Source organism: Bidens hawaiensis, unplaced genomic scaffold (genome assembly GCF_021521415.1).
Source record: "Bidens hawaiensis isolate Kalapana, Puna unplaced genomic scaffold, B.hawaiensis_p1.1 tig00008539_1, whole genome shotgun sequence".
Lineage (NCBI taxonomy): Eukaryota > Viridiplantae > Streptophyta > Magnoliopsida > Asterales > Asteraceae > Bidens > Bidens hawaiensis.
Genome location: NW_027491612.1, coordinates 577,906 through 588,218, shown reverse-complemented (window position 1 = coordinate 588,218; position 10,313 = coordinate 577,906). Strand labels below are relative to the sequence as shown.

At 31.4% G+C, this 10,313-nt stretch overlaps 1 protein-coding gene across 1 annotated transcript; it reads right to left on the bottom strand.

The window, feature by feature from the left end:
- Positions 1–2,259: 2,259 nt before the first annotated feature.
- On the bottom strand, positions 2,260–6,841 carry LOC143529392 (uncharacterized). The gene is made up of 6 exons (XM_077025203.1): positions 6,683–6,841; positions 5,457–5,572; positions 5,223–5,365; positions 4,056–4,206; positions 3,820–3,979; positions 2,260–2,524 (listed from the first exon to the last, which is right to left on the bottom strand). Exons 1-6 carry the CDS (start codon positions 6,693–6,695, stop codon positions 2,427–2,429), a joined length of 681 nt encoding a protein of 226 aa, XP_076881318.1. The 5' UTR covers positions 6,696–6,841; the 3' UTR covers positions 2,260–2,426.
- Between the last annotated feature and the right edge of the window lie 3,472 nt (positions 6,842–10,313).

Below are 10,313 nucleotides of genomic sequence, written 5' to 3'. Positions count from 1 at the left end.
TCCACCAAAATTTACTCACTGCTCGTAGTCGTCAAAAGAGTTATGCGGATAAGCGTAGGAAACCTCTTGAGTTTAATGTTGGTGATCGTGTTCTACTCAAAGTATCTCCGTGGAAAGGTGTGGTGAGATTTGGAAAGAAAAATAAGTGATCTCCTCGTTTCGTTGGTCCTTTTGAAATCATTGATCGTGTTGGTCCTGTTGCTTATAGACTTGAACTTCCATCTGAACTCTCGAATGTTCATCCGGTATTCCATGTTTCGAATTTAAAGAAGTGTCTTGCCGAGGGTAATTTTCAAATAGCTCTCGATGAAGTTCGTATTAACGAGACCATGCATTTCGTTGAAAGACCCATTGAGATCATGGATCATAAGGATAAAGTTACTAAGCATAGTCGTATACCGTTAGTCAAAGTGCGTTGAGAATCAAAGCAAGGACCCGAGTTTACTTGGAAATGTGAAGATCAAATGAAGGAGAAGTATCCTCATCTGTTCGCTATAGCTATTCTCTAATTTCGGGACGAAAATCCTAAAAGTAGGGGATACCGTAACATTTCTTGTTTATCGTATTTGTTTTGTTTTCACTTTATCGTTATATGAACACTATTCGGATCTTAATCTTTAATAAAACCTGGCATTTATGAGTTATCTAGTTTCCTTATATTCACGTTAAGTCCTTCATGTTTACTCATTGTTTAATTCCTAATTATATCATAAAACGTTCATAAAATGACCAAAAACCAAATTATAGGGGCTGTTTGTGACAACGGCTGAAACCTGCTCCTCCGATGGCCGGAGCGTCGTGCGAAGGTGGTCTCCAAGGCCTCCGTGCGGCGTCTTGGGTGAGCTGCACGTTTTGTTACCTTGATCTCATTTCTAAACTCGTCTAATGTTACGACCTCGGTTGTTTACGTAAGGTGGTTCTCATTTCCCCGACTTCAACGGCTTCGGCTAAATCAATGGGAGGACGACACTATTTGATTTCATTTACTTTACGCTTGAATGCTTATTGCATGACGATCGTTGAATCGCGAGTTTTCTATATATATGTATACGCAAAAACTTATGAAAACTCACCAACTTAATTGTTGACAAAATATATTATTGTCAACGTGTTACAGGTTGAACCGATGGTGTGCTAAGGACGAAGATCATTAGTTTGTCTTAGGATATTTGAAATAAATAACTTGTTTATTTTTTTTATTATTTATTTATTTTATTTTTTTGATGAAGTGTTATTGTTTCATTTTATTTATGAACAATGTGTGTATATTTGATTATATGAAATAAATTAAATATAATTAATGTCACTTTAATAGCGTTACGAACTTATGAATGATTTGTACGTTACACCCAGGCATATTCCGCTTAAAGCCGGGGTGTTACAAATGCCCTTTAAGAGACTATTTGCTCAATCAACACAATTATTTGAACCACAATTACTATTAACCTTATAAATAGTAAAAAGAAAGCATGTTAACATTGTGGAGAGTTATAATATCAAAGCAACAAGACGTGAGAGAGTTATAATCCTAAGACTACGCGTTACACTTTTCATTATTTACTTTCATCTCAATGTCGCATCATTATCAGCATCGACTCCATCACTCATCTTTACCTCTCAACTTCTGTGGTACACATCATTTACCAATCATAAATCTTATTTTAGTGTGTTTGATACAGCTAAAACACATGTGCAAGCCTTCACTTAGAAGTGGGCAAATCAGGTTTTCAAAGCCCGCATCATTTACCAGTCATAAATTTTATTTTAAAGTGTTTGATACAACTAAAACACATGTGCAAGCCAACACATACAGGTGGGCAAAATTCCAGATACAGTTACCAGAATTGACCTGCTTTGCCGGGTTTATATCAAGTTTGAGCTGTCAGATCACCTCTAAAGCAAATGACATGAGAGCAATGTAGACGGTTCCATTCTCACTATCTACACATCGCTTTCACTCATTCTCCTCGCCATGATCTCCATGTGACTAACACATAGCCTAACATTCCAACAATGAGTGATCTCCCGGTGACCATAACTATAGCGTGTAGCCTAGCATTTCAACAATGAGTTTTATTTACAGGTCTGCTAGAACAATATTATAAACAGATTTGTAACTTACATCTATATAGAAGCAAATTCAACACAAAATCATCAATCAAGTACACAAATGAAAGAAATAATTGGTCAAAACAAAAACAAAAGACTAAAAGTAAAAGAAGAATACAATCTGGTATGTTTATATCAGCCCCTCGCCACCTTAACTGAGATGTTAATCCCACATGATGAAGATATAAATGCAATTTCAAAGTTTTTATATGCTAAACGAACCACCACAAACGAAGTATGTAATCAACACTCAACCAGAATCTAGCTCATATCAAACTGTAGTTACACAATCCCGATAAAGGAAAACAAAACATCCATCACATGAAATCGTAACCATCATCATAACCATCGTAACCAGCGTTCACAACCGCTTCATCATCAGGTTTATCCATCAGCAGCTGTTTCTTCTTACCGCCTACACAACACAACATCAAAACTTAAAAACCATCTAAAAAATGCAAATTACATAAATATCCACCTTAAAAAGAAACACGTACTAGGTTCATTTTAAACTTATTATCTTTCTATGAAATCAAATGTCACAAACAAGCAACACCAAAAGCCTACATTCATTTGTGTAAATAACATCTAGGGGTGTAAATGAGCCGAGCTGCTTGCGAAGCTCGAAACGAGCCAAGGGTATGAAAAGCTCGCCGAGCCTTGTGTATTTTTAAGTTTTACCTCTTTTGGACTTCAATGTATTAATTTGATAATTTTACACTGCAAGGCCGAGCTTTGACTCGTTTAAGGTACTACAAGAGCTCGAGCCAAGCTTACGTTCGTTTTAAGACTTTCCTCAAAATATATGAATAAAACTAAAAATATATATAAATTAAAAATAAAAAACGATCAAGCCAGACTCGAGCCAAGCCCAAACTTTAAAAAGAATTCACAAGCCAGACTCGAGGTTTAGAAAAAAAAAAGGCTCAAAACGAGCCGATTTCGTACTCTCGTGAGTCAAAACCAGCTGAGCTCTAGCCTGGTCAAGCTCAGGGTCGACTTGGCTTGTTTGTAACATTAACCCAAACACAAATATTAGACTTGTAACTGGGAAGTTCGATTTATTTAATAAACAAACAAACATGAACAAAAAAGAAAATTTTAGTTGAACAAAGTAACAAACGATCATTTAGTTAAACAAACGAACATGAAAACTTGTACCGTTTGTTCATTCATGTTTGTAAACATTGGTTTACGTTTATTCGTTTAATATCACTTATGTTTGTCCGTTTAAGTTCGTCAGTTTACGTCTGTTAATATATTCCATTAATAACGTTCTAGGCCCAACGCACTGCTTTTAACTAGTTTTATCTCTATGTTATGTCCATTCTTATGTTCAATTATGTTTGCTCACATTTGTGAATCGCTGGTTTAAACTGTTAGCAAACAAGCATAAATGAAAATGAAAACAAAAACAAACAAGAAACCCCATTTATTTAATTGTCCAAGTCCGATCGTTTGTGTAGTTATCATTATACGAACGAACATTCGGTTTGCTTAGCTCAAATGCAACCTGTATAACCGTTTATCTAAGTGAGTCAAGCGGGTTGATGGTTTTAAATGGGTTGTCAGGTCGACTCAAACAGCTTAAACAGGTCAACCAAAACATAACTTCATTGAAAGGATTATGAATGACAGACCCATGTCGAGTCAGAAATTGCCAACCCTAACATCTTTATATTGCATAATATTAATATAAAATAAATGCACCTGTTTTCTTTTTACCAGCAGCAGCTTCTTTCTCTGCTTTTAACTTCTCATTAGCAATGGCAGTTACAGAAGAAGCAACTTCTTTTGCATCAGCAGCTTTTAATGAGGTCATTGATAACCTCATTACATGCTTTAACAGCCCAATATAATGAAAGCTTTTCTGCATGTACAACAAGCTTATCATTTGTGTAACTTACCATCCATAATAATAATAATATAAAAAGGTCAATCTTTACCTCATACGGTCGAAGTTTATTGGAAATGAGTTCTGCATATTCTATAAAGTCGTTTTCTGATTTGGGGATAAAAGTATCAATTGTCTTGGTATCACCTTTTTTACTGGCAAAAAGTTCTGCTGTGTTCTTGTAATCAGCTTCTTCCACAAGCCTGTAATGAATTAGTTTATTGTTAATCAATTAGTTTATTATATGCAATATCAATGTTACAGATAACAGACTATGTATTTGCTAAAGTATAATCTCAAAGTCATTTTTTTACAAACAAACAGTGATGGCAATTTCAATCCAACTACCAATAAATGAGCAGATTTTGATTATACCTTGCTTTGAATTTAAAAAGCAAAAACATATGTTAGCTAAAGTGGTTCAAGCGTGCTTCAAAAAGTGACTTAAAAACGCATAAAGCCTCTTAAGCAGTACTATATCAAAATTTAACAAGATTAAAAGAGTTTGTTATCAAAATTGAACTTGATAAAACTGAAATTCAAACCAAAAAGGAACACGAATTTGAATTCAGTTTCCTAATCAAACTTTAAATTCGCTTTTCATATCAAACTCAATCCAGATATTCAAAGCAGATTAATACAAATTTTTTAGCTTCTGAAAAAACATATTTTCTTTATTTTTTATTACATATATATCTTCTCACATTTCAGGTTATTTAAATCAACCCAAATTCTAACTTTCAAATTCAACACATTTTATTCCCTGTTTCTACTTCGAATAACCCAAAAAATAACCTAATGGAAACTACCAAGTAAAACTCAAAAAAAAAGATTAAAAAAAACAAAAACAAAAACAATAAATTGGTTATTTGTTACCCAAGCAATCAGATCCCCCGCCCATTTGATTTTATAGTTGGTGCACACAAACCTAGGTATGTAGAAAAATAGAATTAAGTGTCATTACGGGCAATGGTACTACAATGTAAGTCACTAAAGTCTATAACTATACACTTTAAGACTTAGAAAATTAAAGTGATTAATAAGTGAAAAGCAACAGACAAACCCAAGTTAAAATTGTAAGGTTGATTACACAAAAGAAGCTAGTATAAAACGAACAAGAAAGTGACTCCAAAAATATCATGCAGAAAAGTAACCAACTTGATATGATTTCATTGTATAAATCGTAGAAAAAACAATTTCTACCATTAAAAGTTCACACCTTTGTTGTCTAAGCTTCTCTTCTAAAGGATCTAATGCCACCTCTTTTGCTGTTTCAACAACAGCCTTTCCTTTTTCTTGAGCCGGTTTGACTGTTGACTTTTTCAGGGCCTTCACAACAGGAGGAGGTGCTTCCACAGGCGGCTGATAAACATCAAAAGATAATATTATTCAATTTAATAATGCTCCAATCAAAATACTAAAAAGTTGTTGCAAAAAAGCATATAGATTGTACCGGAGCCGGTTCATCTTCATCTTCCCACGAATCTTTTACATCATCTTCATCAACATCTTCATCATCCCACTTGCTTTTAGGCTCCTTTTTTGTAACAAGTGGCGCTGGCTCATCCTCTGGCGTATTCAATTTATATATATGAAACATGTGCAATAAGAGCATTCACATTGGAATCCCTATATTATCTCCCAACCATATAATTCTAGAAAAAGTTCATAACTCTTATCCAATTTTGCACTTCATTCGATTCCCTAAAATATGGTATAGAAATACGAATTGAATCGTGATTCCATATATATATGAATTACTATTCAATCCATATATTCATTCCATATATTTTTTGTGAGTGAAAGAAAGAGAAAATTAAATTAAATTATAAATATATGTAAGTATTATTTAATTGAATAGAGATAGATAGGAGGAATCAAATGTAGAGGTTTTTTCCAAAACGGACAAATTTTATGAACAAAAGGTGTTTTTAGTTAACTTATATGGATGAAAATAAGGATTCCAATGTGATTACTCTAATACATACAATAACAAAAATAATTTAGCTGTTAATATGCATAAAGAAAAAGTTTTAAAACTTTATGAACAAACAAAGATTGATGTTTTATCTAGATGACAAACAACATCAACAAAAATAGATAAAAGTTATGTTCAATTATCAATAATGATTACTCATAATGTAGTTAACCTTACTTGCACTTTTATCAATCTTTTACATTGCTAATGCCAAATTCATTTTGTCGTATCTGGTTTCAAACAATATGAAAGTTACTCTTCAGGAATTCACAGATTCTTTTAATCACGATCTTTCTATCAATAATATTTTAAGTGGTACACTTCATGAATTCAAATTCAAATTCAACTTCACCTCATCTCTTCTTTTCTGTAGATATCTAATCCTTATGTATTTTCTTTTCTGTAGAGTTCATTAAAAACTCAACACAATTTTTTTACATATATCATAACTCCATAGAAAAGATAAAATGATGTTAAGTTACTTCAAAGTTCAAATTCATGAGGCGCATACCACTAAAAATAAAAGAAAATAGCACGGCAAGTCCGGAACAAGTATAATCCATTTTCTTTGCAAACCAGATTTATGAAACGAAAAAATAAATTTACAATTAACAATGCAAAAAATTGAAAATGCAAGTAAGATTAACTATGTAATGACTAATATATTGATAAGATTATAAACAAGCAAAGAGAGAATTTACCCCAATCTTCCATCTTCTTTGGCTCTCTTTATTCTTGTATAAAACAGCAATTTATTAAGATGAGTCTGAAATGACTCAAACCTGCTTAACAAGATTAAAAAGTGAAGCAACTTAATATAAAACAAAACAAGATTTCTACTAATACAAGCAGGGCTGTACAAGAAGCAAACGTTCGGCAAACTGTTCTTGAACTGTTTGGCAGGCTATGCAGTCAAGATCACCGATATATCGGTGATATATCGGTTATCGGTCCCTTAGTAAAATATCGGTCAAAGTATCGGTTAGAATATCGGTACCGTACTAATTAAATTAAATCTGAAATGAAATGATTAAGACTTAAATCACTAACATTAAATTAAAACTTGATAATTAAGACTTATAACGGGAATTGGTGATACATCGGTCACCAATTGTTAGTGTTTTGCAGGTTGCAAAAGGTTAATTTGTTAATGGTAGGAGAGTATACTAAATTAATAGTGTTAAATTGCTATATATATATATATATATATATATATCTCAAATATCAATCCTTGACCGATATCCGATATTTTTCCGCATTAACTGCTTAGTTGGCAGGAAGCCAGGAAATTCCGTTATGTTCGTTTGTTTAATAAATGAGCGTATATAAACATGAACAGAGGTCGTGTTCGTGTACGTTCACTAATGTCTTTGTTTACGTCTGTTTTAAGTTCGTTGACGTTGGTTCATTAAAGATTTTTAATAATTTTAAATGACTTTTCTAATCTTATTATATAAATTTAAGCAAAACTACTAACTATAAAACAAAAATAAATCCAAGTATTATGCGATGTAAAACTACCATATGAATATTAACATTACAAAAACATCAACATAAACTTTGTAGGGGGGCCGAACAGTTGACAATGACCATTTTCAGCTAGCCAAATCAAATAAATTAATTTTTGTGTCTGTTGATGAACAAGTTTAATTGTTGGTGAAATACAGACATTATCAACTAATAATGCCTACAACAGCTAATTAGCACATGGCCTAATAATAATTCTTAGAAAGCCACTTTCAATCCTCAATCAAAGTCAAACACTTTATAATATTTGAATTGAACATCAAAAGTAAATCGTACCGTACTAATTAAATTTAATCTTTTGAAATTAGGGTTTTGAAAGAAATCGAACAGAAACAGGTTAATTATTACCAGTCGCCGGAAGTAGTGAGTGTTGAACGGCGGTCGGAGTTGTAGATGTCCAGTCGCCGGAAGATCGGAGTTGCGGCTAGGGTTCTGTTCACAGAGAGACACGATAGAAAGAATAATAATAAAAGGTCACTCCAAATATTATTATTATTAATATATTGTTACATAATATAAATTGTTTATTGGATTACATCGAAACAGAAGGCAAGCGGGCAACAGATTGCGCCACTACCCTTTTTTGGATCGCAAAACTCAATCTTTTAAAAACTATATTTACCGATCTTGGAGTCATAATATATTATTATGAATATTATTATGATGTGTAGGTATTAATTAAATATAATAATATAATATAATTATTTATAAATTTACGTATCCCTTAATTTAATAAAACGGATTATGTGCGGATCTCTTGCCTTCAAACAAATTTTTAATCTTCTGGTCAATAACATTTGTTCTTGAGTAGTTTATGTTTTTTACTTTGTTACATAAACGCTTAGGTAGTGTCTGGTAGAAGGGAATGCAGGGCGAAATGGAATGTGTCATTCCAAAGGAATGAAAAAAAATCATGTTTGGTTGTCATGTGGTAATGGAATGAACCATTTCATTGTGAATGAAATTCCTTCTAAATATAGAATTTTCATTCTTTAAGGAGTAAGTGTTTTTTTTTCATTCCTTCAAAAAATGGAATCATCAACAACAACAACAATAATAATAATAATAATAATATGATTACTATTATTATATTATAATTATTATTACTTTATCTTTTTATTGCTATTAGTTTTATTATATTATCATTATTTTTTATATTATAATATAACAATTATTATATTAGTTACTATCCCATTATCAATATTATTAAAATTATTTAACAAGTCAACGATTCGTAACACGCATGCGTGATTTAACATTTTTATAATTATTTTTATTCGCTTAATCGCTTTAGTGGTCTCGTTGAAACACGCAGGTCTTAAATATAAGTTAATATGAATATTCATATTATTAATATTATTTATTACTATTACTACTAGAATAATAATAATAATAATAATAATAATCTACATATTCTAATAAAGTAAAATAAATGCGAACACTTGTCATGTTTTGGTTAATTCTCACAATTTTTTTCCCACCAAAACCAATACCCTAATATATGTAATAAATCAATAATGATTCACTTTCCTTTTGTACTATATTTATATAATATCTATATATTTTTATAAATATAAATATTAACATATTATTTTACTATATATTTCAAAATACTTGGTGAATTTCAAAAATTAACAAAAAATCATGTTTCTCAGATAAAAATTGTTTCGGGTTTTTTGTGGAACTTAAATTTGATTTTATGGGTCAAAAGTTGGTAAATAGATTGTTTGGTACAAGTTAACTGCGTTTAGGTTAAAATTTGTAACGGGTCAAAAATAAAAATCTTGAGTATTTTTAAAAGTTTGAGAATGCAAAATAGATTTATCGTCAAATTTGTTATGGATTCAAAGTGTTGACTTTAAAATGTCAAAATTATGAAAGTTAGAAGTTTAAACATGATTCGGGTTTCAAATTTATTTTTAATAGCATTTTTTGAAATAATCAAAAGGTTCGGGATTTGGCAAACTGACTATTTTTCCCTCAACTATTAAATATAAGAAAATATTGCGAACACTTTCGACGTGCCACCCCCATGCCTAACAATGCTTCTAAGTTTTATCAAATTTGAAATATTTATGTCAACAATAATTTTTCCTTCAATGGTGATCAGAACGTTGCATGGGAAGCATGTCATGCAAAACTATGCTCAAATGAATATTCACAAAATTGAATGGGTTAACATGTTGTTTTTTATGTTGTCATTATGGCAAAGTCGAGAAGCCCTCTGAAACTTATCAAAATCTTTTTCATGGTGTAGCTTAGAAAAACATAGCTCTTGAAGAGCATCCATTGTTACAATTTAATGTTCTACTTTCCTTTTATGGGTGGTAAATTGATAAATATATCAATAAAAGTAACGCTCCTTTTGTATTTAGGCTGAGTGGTTAGAACTATTATCGTATGAGAAGCTTTACTTCTGAAATCGGTTCATAACCAAAAGTCTTTCAATTATACATATATGGCACCGAGAATGAATTTTTCAATAGAAAGAAGCATTCTAGGGTACGTTTTTGCACGGACATTTTTTTTATCAAGTTCATTTAAAAAAAATCATTTTGTGATATATATAAATAAAATAAATTTATGTACACATTGTACAAGCATAGATGTAATACATTTTTTTCATATACGATATGTAATTATTTTTTTTACTTATAATTTTATAATTTGAATTATCACGTGTGTGGCACGGGCTCTAAAACTAGTAATAATAATAAAGGGATGATCATTCCATTCCTATATGGTAACCAAACATGACAATGAAATGATAATGGTACATTTCATTCCTTGGTCCATTCCATTCCC